This window comes from Pogoniulus pusillus, chromosome 25 (assembly GCF_015220805.1).
Source record: "Pogoniulus pusillus isolate bPogPus1 chromosome 25, bPogPus1.pri, whole genome shotgun sequence".
Classification (NCBI taxonomy): Eukaryota; Metazoa; Chordata; class Aves; order Piciformes; family Lybiidae; genus Pogoniulus; species Pogoniulus pusillus.
The window spans coordinates 17,018,441-17,036,972 of record NC_087288.1 but is presented as its reverse complement, the minus strand read 5'-3'; the positions used below and the strand labels follow the sequence as shown (position 1 = coordinate 17,036,972).

The window sequence follows — 18,532 nt, the reverse complement described above, 5'->3', positions numbered from 1 at the left end:
TCTGTAGTTTACAGTCTGTACTGTGTAAGAGCAGCTCAGAGCTCCAGGTCCAGCTCCTTGAATGCTGCTCTGGCCCGTCTTTGACTCAGGAGAATGCACTAAAATTGATTGTGTGTGTTAAGCTAATTCAGGTCCCTCTAATGACATCTTGTGCCTCTTCATCAACTTCACCACTCAGCTTGGTGTAATCTGCAAACCTGCTGAGGGTGCACTCCATCCACTGATGAAGACATGAAAAAGCACTGGTCCCAGTACAGATGCCTGAGGGACACCACTTGTCACCAACGTTCCTCTGGCCATCGAGCCATTGATCATTACCTTCTGGATTTGACAATGGTTGTCCACCCATGAAATCCATATCTCTCCAAAACAGAGAGGTATTTGGAATAATAACCTACCTTGGCAGGGGGGCTGGCCTCAATCATGCCCAGAGGTCTCCCCCAAAGCCTACTGTTCCATGATTCTGTGAATTGCAGCATTATTGCTCTGTCCTGCCACTTGTAGCAGCCAACGGTTTAGTGCCTCAGGGGAACCATCCCTATCATGTAATTGTGCCTGTGTGGTACTTGCTCAGCTTAAGAGAACTGTTACTGACCTGAACTTCTTCTTCGGGCTGGCTGGGGAGATGAACACTGACCCGGTCAGGAAACTATGCCTGGGTGAAAAGGCTCTGTTAGTTTCCAAAATTTCCTCTTTAAAAGGAGCAGCAAAGGTTGAACACTCTCTTAGCTGAAAATTCACCACCTGGTTTTCCTTTACTTAATGGAAGACCTGCATTTCACTAGGAGATGCCCATTTTCTCCAGGGGAGAGTATAGAGAAAAAAAGTGTGTTCCACACACTGCTCTTTGAACTGATGTCTGCTGCACTGATTTGAGCTGAAGTCCCTCTTGAATAGCCTGCAGTTTTAACAGCATCAGGTATCTAAACCACCTGAAAGCAACTCCAGCTTCAGCTGGAGTTACCAGTTAATGTTCTGTTTCCACACCTCATTAGCAGAAGTATCTTTTGGGTACAAGTTTGCATTGAGTCTGTTTTGTCACAAATGTGTCTACTCTTATTACCACTTTTCTTCCCCTTGCTGTACCCCAGGAGTGCGCTGCACATCTTAATCTTCCTCACAAACACCATCTTTGCAACCTCCTCAGCAAGAGGACAGCCCCTGTGACCTTTGAGCAAGCCAAGGGTTGCAATGCCCAGCTGAGGGTACTTCAGTGCAGTGTGAGTAGCACTAGAAATCATGGAGCTGTATCACAGGGGATTAAACCACCAGACAGTGTCTTCGATTCAGTGATTCCAGGCAGTGAATTTCACAGATGGATGATTCAAGTCCAGCTGAGTGCTGGATGATTCAAGTCCAGCTGAGTATTGCTCCTAAAAGACCGACTGCTTCAGCTGGCAGGCCAGAGTATACTGCCTTCCCCCAAAATCAGCTGATGGACGGAGCGCTCCATAAAACACCTTCTCAATCCCACCACCAGGGAATGATGCAGTGCTGGCACCCTGGAGTGTTGGTCTATTCTCCTAAGTAACTAGTGACAGAACAAGAGGGAATGGCCTCAAGCTGCACCAGAGGAGGTTTACGCTGGACACGATGAAAAAAAATGCTCACTGAAAGTGTTGTCAGGCATCGGCATTGGCACAGGGATGTGGTTGAGTCATCATCCCTGGAGGTGTTTAAAAGCCATGTAGATGTGGTGCTTGGCAATATAGCTCAGCGGTGGACCTGGCGCAGTAGGATAGCTGGACTTGATGATCCTGAAGGTCTTTTCCAACCTAAATGAATCTGTGATTAGCAGCTGACAACCCGCACCTCATAGCCACCCTGCTGCCTATCTGGTGAAGCATAGGGCATCTTCAAGATGCTGCCTCAGAGCTGCTCACCCTTTTGAAGTGCAAAGCACCCGGAACGTCCAGGAGTAAAAGCCCTAACTTCGCGCTCCTCTGCTCTTGGAAGTGTTCGGGCACCCCCCCAGGGGTACTCCCCGCTCCCTCCGCTCGGGTTTCCTGCCGGCAGCCCCCCTACCCGGGATGCCTACCCTCCGGGACGCCGTGCCGAGCCCTGCCGAGCGCGGCGGGGCGCCGCAGCCTTGCCCGCGGCTGCCATGCGTGTGCGCGGTGGCGGGGCTGCCCGCGCTGCCGCTGGGCGCCGGCGGTCCCGCAGCGCAGGGCTCCCCGCGGCGGCTCTGGGCTCGAGTGTGCGGCCGCGGGCGGGCGGGCGCGGGCAGGTGCGCGCTGCGGCTCCCCGCTGCCCCCCTCCGCAGGTAAGGGCCGGCCCTGCCTGCGTGTGCCGCGCCGCGTGTGCGCGCCCGCCCGGCCCCGGCAGCCTGCCGAGCCGCAGCGGCGGAGGCGGCGGCAGCAGCCGCGGAGGTGCCCGCCGGCGCTGGAGCGGGGGAACCCCCGCAGGTAGCGGAGGGGGTTGCGGGACCGAGAGGGCGGCGGGGCGGGAGGGAGGGAGGGGGAGGGCGGTGCGGGGGCAACCGCGCCGCGGGTTGCGGGAGCGGCGGGGGCGACCTGCGGAGCCTCGGGCAGCAGCGAGGCGGAGCCGGGTCTCTCGTTGCAGGCGGCGACGAACCGGATGCCTTTGGCGGGCAGAAGATGTGTCATGGGAAGCAGGCGAGCGGCGGCGGTGCCCTCCCGGCGGCGCAGCGGCGGGCGCTGGCCGCGACGCTGTGGCTGCAGCTGGCTCTGAGCCTCGGCCCGAGGCCGGTGGCGGGCGGTGAGTGAGTGGCCCCTGCCCCTGCCCCCTCCCTCTGCCCGAGCGACCCCTTTGCCTGCCGCCCCCGCAGCCCCGGTCCCGAGAAGGGGTTTGGGGCGGGGTAGGGGGATAGCGGGAAAACTTCCTCCCCCTGCGCCCGCTGCCCTCCGAGGGGAGCGAAGCGCCGCTCGATCCGGTGTGCGTGTCCCCACCTCCGCCCACCGCTGCCCGCAGCCTTCGGTGCCGCTCGCGGGGACCCCTGCGAGAAGGGAGCCTCGCCCCGGCCCCGGCTGGGCAGCAGCAGCAGCAGCAGCTCCGCGTAAGCGCAGCGTGATTTTGAAAGAGCGTCATGTTTTTCATTGAAACAAAAAGCAGCCTCCTCCTGCGCCCCCCGCACCCCGCGATCCGCTCGGACACCTCGCAGATGACTTAGTGCAAACGCCCCGCGCAGCTGGGGGCAGCAGGAATTTCGGGAGAACGCAGTCGGGATTTGGGTCTGAAAATGCAACGTCCTTCAGCGCTCTCCTCCTGGAGGAGCGACCCAGCCTAATTCCCTCCCCCCCCCCTTCCCCCCTTCTTTTTAATTTTAATTGCGTTTTTACACTACCGTTTTAAGTTATTGAGCCTGTGAGGTGTTTTCAGCAGGTGCATTTAATTACACGATTGCTTTAAATTGATCCCACAATTAGACTGGAGATAGCTGGAAAAGTCTTAGAGTAAACTGCTTTGCTGTAAAAATGAACTTAGCTGTGATAAGCAGAGCAGCTTCACCTTTCTACTCTGGCATAGTATTAGGTATTTGTGTTGGGGGAACAAGCCATTTTATGACGGAATCGCATCACTAATGGCAGATGGAGCCTAACCCAAAAATTGCCTGAGCTTTTTCTCGCACCAAAGATGCCAAAATTTTCTAACTTGAATGCCTAAGCTGAAGCAGCTCCAGTCCAGATGTGTTTTCTGTCGCTGAACGCAGGTTTACAGAAACACGGCTGAAAAGGACCTCAAAAGATCATCTGGTCCATCCTCCTCTTGATGTGATCCAGTCTTGATTCTGTTTATGTGGAGGTGCTAATGCCATTTTCCAATAGAAAACCTGTGAACGTCTCCAAATTTGATCCCAGCTTGCCGAGCTTTTAAACTGTTGCAGTTGCTACAGATCCCCCTTTAGGAATAAATGGGTTTTCTTTTTCCTTTATTTTCAATTTGCAACTGTGTTAGCCTTGGTTTCCTGGTCAGCTTCATTTCAGCGTGGTGATGCTGCTCTGCCTGTCCTGTGCTTTCCTTGTCACTGGAGTTGTGTGAGCTCCTGTCCTTCTTATAGCTTGATTCATAAAAATGAGTCTACCCCAAGGCCCCCCTGCCCCTCCCCGAGGCTGTGTCCTGCGGTTTGATTGTTGGCATTTATTTAGCTGATTAGTGCAAGAGGTTCTTCAAAATATGTTTTATGTCTCCCTTGAATGTAGTAGTTTTCATCACAGCCTGCAATAAATTCTTCTGTGATGCTGATCGTTATTAATGCTGCTGCCTTTCACCTTGGCAGTATAACTAATTCTAATTCCTCTTGTAAGGATCCTCATTTTAGGATCTAATTCCTCTTGTAGGGATCCTCATTTTAGGATTCCTCTTGTAAGGATCCTCATTTTAGGATCTAATTCCTCTTGTAGGGATCCTCATTTTAGGATTCCTCTTGTAAGGATCCTCATTTTAGGATCTAATGCCTCTTGTAGGGATCCTCATTTTAGGATTCCTCTTGTAAGGATCCTCATTTTAGGATCTAATTCCTCTTGTAAGGATCCTCATTTTAGGATTCCTCTTGTAAGGATCCTCATTTTAGGATCTAATTCCTCTTGTAAGGATCCTCATTTTAGGATCTAATTCCTCTTGTAGGGATCCTCATTTTAGGATTCCTCTTGTAAGGATCCTCATTTTAGGATCTAATTCCTCTTGTAAGGATCCTCATTTTAGGATTCCTCTTCTAAGGATCCTCATTTTAGGATCTAATTCCTCTTGTAGGGATCCTCATTTTAGGATTCCTCTTGTAAGGATCCTCATTTTAGGATCTAATTCCTCTTGTAAGGATCCTCATTTTAGGATTCCTCTTGTAAGGATCCTCCTTTTAGGATCCTTCACAAATGATTTGATTTTCCTTTTTAGTCCAGAGTCTAGGAAAAGGCAGTACTGAGTGCTGGTGTGTGGGTAAAATAATCAGTGAAAAATATTCATTGCTGTTCTTACTTTACTATTGCTGTTGTTTTCCAGTGGGGTTGTGCTTGGAAGTTAGGCATAGTGGTTAATGTGCAGATCTTTCCTGTGGTAGCATAGGTGGTTGCTGGGGTTTGGTGTAGAGATCTTTCCTGTGGTAGCATAGGTGGTTGCTGGGCTTTGGTGTGCAGATCTTTCCTGTGGTAGCATAGATGGTTGCTGGGCTTTGGTGTGCAGATCTTTCCTGTGGTAGCATAGGTGGTTGCTGGGGTTTGGTGTGTAGATCTTTCCTGTGGTAGCATAGGTGGTTGCTGGGTTTTGGTGTGCAGATCTTTCCTGTGGTAGCATAGATGGTTGCTGGGGTTTGGTGTGCAGATCTTTCCTGTGGTAGCAGTGATGGTTGCTGGGGTTTGGTGTGCAGATCTTTCCTGTGGTAGCAGTGATGGTTGCTGGGGTTTGGTGTGCAGATCTTTCCTGTGGTAGCATAGGTGGTTGCTGGGTTTTGGTGTGCAGATCTTTCCTGTGGTAGCATAGATGGTTGCTGGGTTTTGGTGTGCAGATCTTTCCTGTGGTAGCATAGGTGGTTGCTGGGTTTTGGTGTGCAGATCTTTCCTGTGGTAGCATAGATGGTTGCTGGGTTTTGGTGTGCAGATCTTTCCTGTGGTAGCATAGGTGGTTGCTGGGTTTTGGTGTAGAGATCTTTCCTGTGGTAGCATAGATGGTTGCTGGGGTTTGGTGTGCAGATCTTTCCTGTGGTAGCATAGATGGTTGCTGGGTTTTGGTGTGCAGATCTTTCCTGTGGTAGCATAGGTGGTTGCTGGGTTTTGGTGTGTAGATCTTTCCTGTGGTAGCATAGATGGTTGCTGGGTTTTGGTGTGCAGATCTTTCCTGTGGTAGCATAGGTGGTTGCTGGGGTTTGGTGTGCAGATCTTTCCTGTGGTAGCATAGATGGTTGCTGGGGTTTGGTGTGCAGATCTTTCCTGTGGTAGCATAGGTGGTTGCTGGGTTTTGATGTAGAGATCTTTCCTGTGGTAGCATAGGTGGTTGCTGGGTTTGGTGTGCAGATCTTTCCTGTGGTAGCAGAGGTGGTTGCTGGGTTTGGGTTGGGTTTTGTTTTGGTTTGGCTTTGTTTGATTTTTGGTGATGGCTTGTTTTTGTTTTAATCTTATGGCACAGAATCACAGAATGGTTTAGGCTGGAGAGGATCTCAAAGATCATCTAGTTCCAACCCCCCTGCCATAGGCAGGGACACCTCCCACTAGAACAGGTCGTTCATTCAAGTGCTAAAAATAATGAGCTTTGTAATTACAACAGACAGCTGTAGATTAGGATCTCTCTTGCTGTAAGACTCTGTAGTAGCTGTGAGCAAGCTTGCTTTCTGTGAAGCCTCAGCTGCTGACTCCCCAGCCTGTGACCTAGAGTTTGAGAGCTTGTAAGTAGCCATTGATACTGACCAAAGCTGTGTTTTCCTGGGCCTTTAAAAATGCTGCTTCTGTAGGACAAGGGGACACAGTCTCAAGTTGTGCCAGTGGAGGTCTGGGCTGGATGTTAGGAGGAAGTTGTTGGCAAAGAGAGTGGTTGGCATTGGAATGGGCTGCCCAGGGAGGTGGTGCATCAGGAGCAGTGTGGCCAGCAGGACAAGGGAGGTTATTCTGCCCCTGTACTCAACACTGGTCAGGCCACACCTTGAGTGTTGTCTCCACTTCTGGGCCACTCAATTCAAGAGAGATGCTGAGATACTGGAACGTGTCTAGAGAAGGGCGAAGAAGCTGGTGAGGGGCCTGGAACACAAACCCTGTGAGGAGAGGCTGAGGGAGCTGGGGGTGTGCAGCCTGCAGAAGAGGAGGCTCAGGGCAGAGCTCATTGCTGCCTACAACTACCTGAAGGGAGGCTGTAGCCAGGTGGGGGTTGGTCTCTTCTCCCAGGCAAGCAGCAATAGAACAAGGGGACACAGTCTCAAGTTGTGCCAGGGGAGGTCTAGGCTGGATGTTAGGAGGAAGTTGTTGGCAGAGAGAGTGATTGGCATTGGAATGGGCTGCCCAGGGAGGTGGTGGAGTCACCATCCCTGGAGGTGTTGAAGCAAAGCCTGGCTGAGGCACTTAGTGCCATGGTCTGGTTGACTGGCTAGGGCTGGGTGCTAGGTTGGACTGGCTGATCTTGGAGGTCTCTTCCAACCTGCTTGGTTCTGTGGTTCTATGATTTTATGACTCACCTCTGGATTTCTATATCCAGACAGAAGTCACCCAGCATTACTGACTGCTTTGGAAAATGTAGCCCAAATCTCTTTCTATCTTTTCATTATCTGTTAAATAAAGATAATCATACTTCTCTCAGAGTTTGAAAAGAGCTTTGATGGCAGCTAATGAAAATACTATGGAGGTGGAAGGAATTTGTTTCAAAAGCTTTAGAAAATCAGTAGAGACAATATGCTTGAAATAAAAACTCTCTCACATACTAGGAAATGAAAATGAATAGTTTAGGGTTGTTTTTTCAATAAAGCAATCCATGCCTTAGATTTTGGATCCCATTCATAGCTTCCTCCTTTCCTTAGCTGATAGCAGGATTTGGCTGCTGTAATAATCCTGTCGTGACTTGTGTGACTCCTTCTCTTTTATATCTGACTAAGCTGCATCGATTGTCACATTCTACCATTTCACCTCAAATCAATACTACTTATAACTCTTTTTTTCCCCTTGTCAATAACCCTACAGAGAATAACTCTGTTTATTACATTCAGAGTTTCCTAAAAGTGGATCTTAGCAGAAAATTTGCTGTAAAAGTGAACTCAAATGAACAAACCTTTCAGCTATCAATATACCTCATCCCTCCCTGATGTATTTAGTTCTGCTGATACCAGATCTCCCGTACTTCAGCTTGTGGCTTTCATCTGACCAGCTTTGTTTATCTTGCTTTTTGCTAACATGCCATAGTGTAGGGAAAAAAGAAAGAAAATAAGAAAGTAGGAGCAGGGTGATAAGGCTAGCAGGAGGAAGAATGAGATTCACAAGTGGATGAAGCTGAGGAGAAGGGTTTTGATCCTTTTAGAATCATAGAATCCACCAGGTTGGAAGAGACCTCCAAGATCATCCAGTCCAACCTAGCACCCAGCCCTAGCCAGTCAACCAGACTATGGCACTGAGTGCCTCAGCCAGGCTTTGCTTGAACACCTCCAGGGATGGTGACTCCACCACCTCCCTGGGCAGCCCATTCCAATGCCAATCACTCTCTCTGCCAACAACTTCCTCCTAACATCCAGCCTAGACCTCCCCCAGCACAACTTGAGACTGTGTCCCCTTTCTTCTGTTGCTGGTTGCCTGGCAGAAGAGACCAACCCCACCTGGCTACAACTTCCCTGCAGGTAGTTGTAGACAGCAATGAGGTCTGCCCTGAGCCTCCTCTTCTGCAGGCTGCACACCCCCAGCTCCCTCAGCCTCTCCTCATAGGCTTTGTGTTCCAGGCCCCACACCAGCTTTGTTGCCCTTCTCTGGACACCTTCCAGCACCTCAACATCTCTCTTTTTAGGCATTGTAAATCCTTTGTAAGGCACAGTTAGTGGTAACAGTGATAATACTTGTAGAATATATTTCTGTACACCTATTTGAAGTTCCTGAAACCATATTATGATGGGAGGGGGGATCTGAAAGGAGGGTGAGGGGAAAAAACTTTCAGTAAGCTTCTGGTTTTGAGGTTTGTTATGTGGCCATAGCATTTTGTTGTTGTAGCCAGACATCTCCTGGGTGCATGTCTGCTTTATTGTCCTGGCTCAGTTGTTTGAGCTATGTCCTTCTACAGTACTGCCTGCATGGCCCCATGAAGAGGCGCAGGGTTGCAGTGCACGTCTCCATAGGCTTGGACAAGGTCACAGGCTGTCACCTTGTCTTGCCTCTTGCTCTTAAACAGGGTCAGGTGTAATCATGTTCTCCCTGCAGGATGTTTATTTAATCTTCTGCTTTAAAAGCCTCCTCCTCTTCTTTAAGCAGCCTCTGCCAGCTCTTCACCAGCCTTGATTCTAGCATGGTTTTCCGAAGGTCTACCCTGAAGCACCCTTGCTGCTGTTTTAAGCCTGCTATTTCCTGTCTTGTCCATGGCAGACATTCAGCAGAGTCACTGCTCCTCAGCTTTCTGGCTTTCTTTCATGTTCTGTTCTGCCTCTTGGCTCTTCTGTTGCATAAATGGGGATTCCACTTCCTGCAGACTGCAGTTGCAGTTACTCCAGGCTTTTCCTAAGTCTGCATTACTGGTCATTCAGACCACGAGATTGCTCCCATGGGGCCGTGTCCTTATGGAATACACTGCTCAGCAGCCTCACAAGTGCTGAGGGATAGCTGCCTGTGCTTCAGAAGCTCTGACCCTGCCCAGACATCCTGGGTACTTTTGCCTTTTTTTGTATGATACAGTTTATATTCAGCTTCTGATTCCCTGAGCTCCCAGGCTTGCTTATGCAGGGCTGCTACCAGGCCAGTTGTTCCCATCTCCCTTTTTTTTTCCCTCTTTGGACACTACAATCCATTTATTGAGTTTCCCTGTTTTCATGTCCTGCAGACAGTGTCCCTTTGCATTGTTGGATGCTTTGAAGACGGGAACTGCTATACCCCATGCATGAAATCTGTCACATTGTGAAGCCTTCAAACATTATATTGAATATTGGTGATACCATGCAGAATTGTGTGGGTTTCTTAACAGACCCAAGCTGAATTTTTGCTGCTCTGTGATTTTACTGCATTTGATTGAAGTCTTGGTTACAATATCTAACCTCTGCCTTTGGATGTAGTGGCTACCAAGCCCACATCCCTCAGGTTTCTGAGGATAGTAGACTTGCTTCCTTCTGCTACACAAATATGATGCAGGCCCACCACAGGACTTACTTTTGGTCAACCTGCAGTTGTGTTTGGCAGGAGAAACCAGCCAAAGATTCCCCCCAAATGCCTTGCCTAAACTTCTGAGATTATAAAGAAGGCTTTCTGAAAAAGAAACTAAAAGGAAAAGAGAAGAAAAGAAAAGAAAAGAAAAGAAAAGAAAAGAAAAGAAAAGAAAAGAAAAGAAAAGAAAAGAAAAGAAAAGAAAAGAAAAGAAAAGAAAAGAAAAGAAAAGAAAAGAAAAGAAAAGAAAAGAAAAGAAAAGAAAAGAAAAGGAGAAAAGAAAAGGAGAAAAGAAAAGGAGAAAAGAAAAGGAGAAAAGAAAAGGAGAAAAGAAAAGGAGAGATTGTTTTCTGATACCCTCTCACTAGGTCTACAGTCAGTGTATTTTGCTCACTTCCTCTCAGTGTGCCTGCTTCGAGCCCTCTGTGTATTTAATGCAATCATTGGTTATTTTGCAGGGTTGTTTTTAACCTCTGTCTTATTGGAGAAGCTCAGTATTTTGACAGGAGCTGATTTTTTTGCCACTGTAACATGATCTTACTGTCAGTCCCAAATCTGCCTTGTGCAAGCTTCTTTCCCCCCTATACATCCTTAAATTAGCAGTGAATCATAGAATCAGCCAGGTTGGAAGAGACCTCCAAGATCATCCAGGCCAACCTAGCACCCAGCCCTAGCCAGTCAACCAGACCACGGCACTAAGTGCCTCAGCCAGGCTTGGCTTCAACACCTCCAGGGATGGTGACTCCACCACCTCCCTGGGCAGCCCATTCCAATGCCAATCACTCTCTCTGCCAACAACTTCCTCCTAACATCCAGCCTAGACCTCCCCTGGCACAACTGGAGACTGTGTCCCCTTGTTCTGTTGCTGGGTGCCTGGCAGAAGAGACCAACCCCACCTGGCTACAGCCTCCCTTCAGGTAGTTGTAGGCAGCAATGAGCTCGGCCCTGAGCCTCCTCTTCTCCAGGCTGCACACCCCCAGCTCCCTTAGCCTCTCCTCATAGGCTTTGTGTTCCAGGCCCCTCACCAGCCTTGTTGGGCTTTTCTCACCTTCCAGCACCTCAACATCTCTCTTGAGTTGAGGAGCCCAGAACTGGACACAGCACTCAAGGTGTGGCCTGACCAGTGCTGAGTACAGGGGCAGAACCTCCCTCATCCTACTGGCCACACTGCTCCTCATGCAGGCCAGGATGCCATTGGCTCTCTTGGCCACCTGGGCACACTGCTGGATCATCTTCAGCTCCTCTCTACCAGCACCCCCAGGTCCCTTTCTTCCTGGCTGCTCTCAGCCACTCTGTCCCCAGCCTGTAGCGCTGCTTGGGGTTGTTATGACCAAAGTGCAGAACCCTGCACTTGGCCTTGTTCAATCTCATCCCATTGGCCTCTGCCCACCCATCCAGCCGGGCAAGTTCCCTCTGCAGGGCTCTCCTACCTTCCAGCAGCTCCACACCTGCTCCTAGCTTGGTGTCACCTGCAAACCTACTGCTGCTGGTGAAGCACCAGTTTGCAGCCATTCTGACTGCAAGTGGCAAAAGACAGCTCCTCGTTTATCTCAGAGGCACATCCTTCTGCCCACAGCCTTAGGAGAGTTGGACATATTTGATAGCTTAATCTTAAATCACTTTCTTAGCATCCTAAAAGAAGGAGGTTTATGCCTGATTTACCATGGGATTCAGAAACTGAGGTTAACTTTGCTTCTCTGGTTTGTTCCTTTACTCCCGGGATCAGGGTAGAATATCTCTGATCTTTGTATTAGGGATGATTACAACGTTAGAAGAATGAATTAATTATGCATTGCTTGATTTTTCTCATCTGTAAAGTAGATAAGTGATGCATTTCATAGGCATGTTATTAGGTAGTTTGAGAACATGCCAGATAAAATATTACAGGGACGAGAAACAGGGGTTTGAACAGAGTAGAAGCTGAAGTTTACCAAAGTAGAAGGTTGTTTAACATCAATGATTTTTCACAGTATCACACAGTATCATCAGGGTTGGAAGAGACCTCACAGATCATCCAGTCCAACCCTTTACCACAGAGCTCAAGGCCAGACCATGGCACCAAGTGCCACGTCCAGTCCTGCCTTGAACAGCTCCAGGGACGGCGACTCCACCACCTCCCCGGGCAGCCCATTCCAGTGTCCAATGACTCTCTCAGGGAAGAACTTTCTCCTCACCTCAAGCCTAAATTTCACCTGGCACAGCCTGAGGCTGTGTCCTCTTGTTCTGGTGCTGGCCACCTGAGAGAAGAGAGCAACCTCCTCCTGGCCACAACCACCCCTCAGGTTGTTTGGTGTGGATTAATAATTAAATTTTCTTACTTTTACAGCTTCTTATTGATTTTTTTTCCCTACTGTGCTGCTCAGGTACTCCATTAAAAAAAAAAATCCCTCTGATTGCAATTAATTGTTGGGGTTTTTTTTAAACCCAAATCCATGTCATTAGAAGTAGGAAACCTTGCACTTGTGCTGTGCATTTCAGTGGAGGGGTTAGGCATAAAATGGGCAACTAACTGTGGCCCGAAGGAGTATCACAGTATCACCAAGGTTGGAAGAGACCTCATAGATCATCAAGTCACAAGAGGACACAGCCTCAAGCTGTGCCAGGGGAAGTTTAGGCTGGAGGTGAGGAGAAAGTTCTTCCCTGAGAGAGTCATTGGACACTGGAATGGGCTGCCCGGGGAGGTGGTGGAGTCGCCGTCCCTGGGGCACTTTAAGGCAAGGTTGGACGTGGCACTTGGTGCCATGGTCTGGCCTTGAGCTCTGTGGTAAAGGGTTGGACTCGATGATCTGTGAGGTCTCTTCCAACCCTGATGATACTATGATACTATGAAGAAGTCCAACCCTTTGCTGTTGGAGTTTAAACCGGTGGAGCGCTATGGGAAGATGACTCTTTGTTCACCAATATGGTTAGATGGTCAAATCCACTTTATTTCCCTGACACAGTGACTTATATGCACTCTAGCAAGAGGTGTGCTCAGCTTAAGATTGGTTACAGGTGATGATTGCAAGGTTACATGTAATGCGTGCATAGGTTAATATATCATAACATTCTAAGGGTAGCCCTCCAGAGCACCTACTCCAGCCCCCTGGGCCATCTAGCTCTGCCCATTGCAGCTGTGTGTGGGGTGCTCAGTTGTTTACAGATTGATTTCCTGAGCTATCAGGGTCCCAAGGACGTTCTCAGCACGGGTTGTTCATGTTTATCAATTTCTGTCCTCTACTGGTGAGAAATTCCTCCACACTTTACCACAGGGCTCAAGGCCAGACCATGGCACCAAGTGCCACGTCCAATCCTGCCTTGAACAGCTCCAGGGACGGCGACTCCACCACCTCCCCGGGCAGCCCATTCCAGTGTCCAATGACTCTCTCAGGGAAGAACTTTCTCCTCACCTCCAGCCTAAATCTCCCCTGGCACAGCCTGAGGCTGTGTCCTCTTGTTCTGGTGCTGGCCACCTGAGAGAAGAGAGCAACCTCCTCCTGGCCACAACCACCCCTCAGGTAGCTGTAGACAGCAACGCAGTTGCTCAGCTCTGACTAGGATTTTTAAGGATTGCTTTGTTTGTGTTGCTTTGATTTAAATTGGGTTTAAGATTTGCTAAGCATTTCTAGCCTTTACTGAATCCTCTGGAAGCTGCAGGGAAAAAAAAACCCATTGTTTCAAATAAAAAAATATCTAATTTCAATACCATGAGACAATGAAACTTTATATAGTCTTTTTTTACTGTGTTTCAGTTCCAAGACACACACACACACAAAAGACAGAGGTATCACAGTATCACAGTATCATCAGGGTTGGAAGAGACCTCATAGATCATCAAGTCCAGCCCTTTACCACAGAGCTCAAGGCTAGACCATGGCACCAAGTGCCACGTCCAACCTTGCCTTGAAGTGCCCCAGGGACGGCGACTCCACCACCTCCCTGTGCAGCCCATTCCAGTGTCCAGGTGAGGCTGTTCATGCCAGTGAAAAGGCAAATGAAAAATTGTGCTATGCTTAGTGATGAACATGACTTAGTAAGAACATGAGCTTGAGGGATAAAGTAGTGTGGTGTGCACACTTTGATTCACTGAGGGTAGAAATTTGCTTTGCTGACGTATTTGGGGACTGAAGGTACATGTATCTTGCCAAATTCAGCAATTTAACTGTGAAACCAACATCTCCTCACTTGGTTTTATATCTCCTCAGCTACTTGCTCTGGTGGGACACAAGCATAGCATTATGAAACCAATTACAGGCTGTACATCTACTGGATTTCACAGCAGAACAGTTTATAGCAGCAGCTTGTAATGTCCACAGTTGGTTTCTGGCTATGGTAACCCTGTCCACACCAAGTCTGGGCAATTGTTTTTCAGAGGGGGTTCCTGCTGACTTCTCCTGACCATCTGGTCTGCTGATGGGATTCACTGTGTCCAGTTCTGGGCTCCTCAATTCAAGAGAGATACTGGAATGTGTCCAGAGAAGGGTGACAAAACTGGTGTGGGGCCTGGAACACAAACCCTCTGAGAGGGTGAGGGAGCTGGGGGTGTTTAGTCTGGAGAAGAGGAGGCTCAGGAGTGACCTTACTGTCTAGAACTCGTGTCTACATGATCTCATGTCTACAACTACCTGAAGGGAGGCTGTAGCCAGGTGGGGTTGGTCTCTTCTCCCAGGCAACCAGCAACAGAAGAAGGGGACACAGTCTCAAGTTGTGCCAGGGGAAGTCTAGGCTGGATGTTAGGAGGAAGTTGTTGGCAGAGAGAGTGATTGGCATTGGAATGGGCTGCCCAGGGAGGTGATGGAGACACCGTCCCTGGGGGTCTTCCAAGAAAAGTCTGGCTGAGGCACTTAGTGCCATGGTCTGGTTGATTGGATAGGGCTGGGTGATAGGTTGGACTGGATGCTCTTGGAGGTCTCTTCCAACCTGGTTGATTCTATGATTCTATGATTCTATTCTATGAAGTTGTTGGCAGAGAGAGTGATTGGCATTGGAATGGGCTGCCCAGGGAGGTGGTGGAGTCACCATCCCTGGAGGTGTTCAGGCAAAGCCTGGCTGAGGCACTTAGTGCCACAGTCTGGTTGATTGGACAGGACTGGATGATCTTGAAGGTCTCTTCCAACCTGGATATAAGAAATAAATCAGGGTGTTTCTTTGTCCATGGACTGAAAAGAGCAGAAGTGGTTGTTGGTGCCATCTGTCTGCACTGAGCTCCTGCCAGGTGCCATAGCATCATAGAATGGTAGGGGTTGGCAGGGACCTCTGCAGATCATTAAGTCCAACTGCCTTGCCAAAGCAGGATCACGTAGGGCAGGTCACGCAGGAACATGCCAGACAGGCCTTGAAAGCTTCTAGAGAAGGAGACTCCTAACCAATCTGGGCAGCCTGTTCCAGTGCTCCCACACCCTTAAAGAAGTTCTTCCTCGTGTTGGTGTGGAACTTTCTGTCTTCCAGTTTGTATCCACTGCCCCTTGTCCTGTCACAGGACACTATTGAAAGGAGGTGAGCAACTTCTTGTCACCCACCCCTAGGATATTTGTAGCTGTGTTGGATGCATTTTCATGCTCATGATGGGTGACCCCTGAATCATACTGACTTTTAAATTGGGTAGTGTCCATCCCAGGTTGTTCATTATTCATTATTAAGGGATTATACCATGGTTTTGCTCTCTAGAGAAGTTCCAGAATTAATCAGGAACATTTCTGTATTAAATCTGCTTTGTTTGGAATGTGTCTACATTAAACATGCCTTGGTGGTGGTTTGGGTTGTTTGGGTTTCTTTCAGTATGATCAACTTTAGAAAGAAACACGTGGGGCTTTCCTGCCAGGGTCTCTACCTACTTTAGCTAATCATATCACATTAAAAGGACAAAAAACCCAACACATGATCTGGCAACCATTCCTGCACTTTATTAAGCACTTTATAAAGGAGACTAAGTTTTATTATGTCCCTTTTGTAGGTGGGAAAATCATCATAGAGTGGTTGAATGATTTTCACATAAGAAACAAATCTTGCCATAGACTGGGAAGAGATCTTCTGGGTCTTCATCCAGCACTTTCTTCTTTAAATAGAATTTAGGGAAGTTCCTAATCCACCATACTGTCTTTGTGCTAGGATTTTTTTTGGCTGTGACTGTCTTCTAACTGAAATGAGCACTAGATTTCCTATTCAAGTAAATTGCTACTTAAACAAATCACAAAGGGAGCTTTTCCAGTGTGGTTTATTTGTGCGAGTGCTTTATGTCTGAGATTGCACACAGCAGTTTTCCAGACACTAAAACCATCTTCTGTCTAGTGAAAAATAAGAAAGGGTTGAGCACTGAAAACCAATATCATGCAGTTTCTCATAGTGCAAAGCAGGTATTAATAGGAGTGCTACTTCTGCCTTGCTCAGTCATAGAATCACAAAACTATTTCAGTTGATAAGCCATTGAGTCCAACCTTCAAGCTAAACCCACCATAGAATCATAGAATCATAGAATCCACCAGGTTGGAAGAGACCTCCAAGATCATCCAGTCCAACCTAGCACCCAGCCCTATCCAATCAACCAGACCATGGCACTAAGTGCCTCATCCAGGCTTTTCTTGAAGACCCCCAGGGACGGTGCCTCCACCACCTCCCTGGGCAGCCCATTCCAATGCCAATCACTCTCTCTGTGAAGAACTTCTTCCTAACATCCAGCCTATACCTACCCTGGCACAACTTGAGACTGTGTCCCCTTGTTCTATTGCTGGTTGCCTGGGAGAAGAGGCCACCCCCCACCTGGCTACAATGCCCCTTCAGGTAGTTATAGACAGTAATAAGATCACCCCTGAGCCTCCTCTTCTCCAGGCTAAACAGGCCCAGCTCCCTCAACCTCTCCTCATAGGATTGTGCTCCAGGCCCCTCACCAGCTTTGTTGCCCTTCTCTGGACATGTTCCAGCACCTCAACATCTCTCTTGAATTGAGGGGCCCAGAACTGGACACAGTACTCAAGGTGTGGCTGGCTCATCTTCAGCTTACTATCTATCAGTACCCCCAGGTCCCTTTCCTCCTGGCTGCTCTCCAGCCACTCTGTCCCCAGCCTGTAGTGCTGCTTGGGGTTATTGTGGCCAAAGTGCAGAACCCTGCACTTGGCCTTGTTAAATCTCATCCCATTGACCTCTGCCCACCCATCCAGCCTGTCCAGGTCCCTCTGCAGGGCTCTCCTACCTTCCAACAGATCAACACCTGCTCCTAGCTTGCTGTCATCTGCAAACTTACTGATGCTGGACTCAATTCCCTCGTCCAGATCATCAATAAAGATATTGAACAGGACTGGGCCCAGTACTGATCCTTGGGGAACACCACTAGTGACTGGCTGCCAACTGGATGTGGCACCATTCACCACCACTCTCTGAGCTCTGAAGTGTCACATCCACATGATTGTTGAACACCTCCAGGGACAGTGAGTCCACCACCTTCTTGGGCAACCTATTCCAATGCCTGTCCTCTGGTGATCAGAGTTTACAAGAAAAGGTAACTAGAAAAGCATAGCATGTGATTTTTAACTAATCCTAATTTTGAGCAACTGCTCAGCAGAGGAGAAGAGCACTGCACAACCAGGTAGCTCCATGCAGACTGTGGCACGAGTGTCATCCCTCTCATATAGTAACCATTGCAGTTTACAAGTCAGTGGATGTGTAATACTCTCCTGTAAAAATGAGTACCACTTACAACTGGCTGCTTGCATTAGAACAGGTTGCCCAGGCAGTTGGTGGAGTTGCTGTCCCTGGAGGTGTTCAGGAGGGCACTGGATGGGGCACTTAGTGCCATGGTCTGGTTGATTGGATAGGGCTGGGTGCTAGGTTGGACTGAATGATCTTGGAGGTCTCTTCCAACCTGGTTGATTCTATGATTCTATGGTCTGGTTGATTGGATGGGCCTGGGTGCTCTTTTGGACTGGATGATCTTGGAGGTCTCTTCCAACCTGCTTGATTCAATGATTCTGTGATCCTTGGAAGTGTTCAAGAAAAGTGTGGATCTGGTACTGTGGAACATGGTTTAATGGCCATGGTGGTCTTAGGTTGGCAGTTGGACTCGATGATCTTAGAGGTCTTTCCCAATTGAAACAATTCTATGAGGTGTAATGTAAAGGATGGATTAAACAGGTATAGTGCCTTGTGCCTTGCTGTTTCTTTTGCTTGCTGCAGGTGGTCAAGCCATGCAGAGCTGGGAAGCATACAAGGGCTAACAGCACAGCAGAGTTTCTTTGTGAAGCCAAATTCTGCACTTAGTAAGAATGTATAAAACCTGAAAGAACAACTTTGCTTGGAAACTGAAAAGAGGAGACAGGGCTTGCAATAGACTTAAGAAGAAATAGGTTAGGTTACTAAGGGTTAGATTATGTAGAAGTTGGGTTACCAAGGGTATCTGGAGAGGGTATCCTAAAAATAAACTCTCTTGTAGACTGCTAAAGGAAAAAGCAGGATAAGGCATGCACATGAATCAGGGGACTCGTTATACCACTGGATTCCCATTCTGGAGATCTAGAGAATAAGCTAAAAAGAAGAGGTAGTCTTTGAAAATACAAAGCCTTCAGATCTTCTCTTTTGGTACTGCAGAAAGGCAGCAGCATGCATAGTTGTTGCTCTGTGAAGAGACTGGAGAGCGCTACACACAATTCCAGAGATCTCCTGTATGTGCTGGGAGGGAGGAGGAGAACACACTCAGAAGTGGAAGCCTGTAAATGTGACATCCTACTCTTGCTGCTGTCATTAGCACCAGTCAAGGCATACACTGAAAAAGCTATGGCATGTAAAATTCATTTCCTTCTTTCTGG

The 18,532-nt window shown here is 48.5% G+C and overlaps 1 protein-coding gene across 2 annotated transcripts in view; it reads left to right on the top strand.

The window, feature by feature from the left end:
- The first annotated feature begins 2,184 nt into the window (after window positions 1–2,184).
- SUSD4 (sushi domain containing 4) overlaps window positions 2,185–18,532 on the top strand; it is a 127,309-nt gene continuing 110,961 nt past the window's right edge. The window contains exons 1-2 of one of the 2 annotated variants that reach the window (XM_064164569.1): window positions 2,185–2,263; window positions 2,563–2,718. In XM_064164569.1, coding sequence (XP_064020639.1) covers window positions 2,598–2,718 — 121 coding nt within the window. In that variant the 5' untranslated portion in view covers window positions 2,185–2,263; window positions 2,563–2,597. Of the gene's footprint in view, window positions 2,264–2,319; window positions 2,406–2,562; window positions 2,719–18,532 lie in introns of those variants that run through there. The other variant, XM_064164570.1, reaches the window with a different exon arrangement.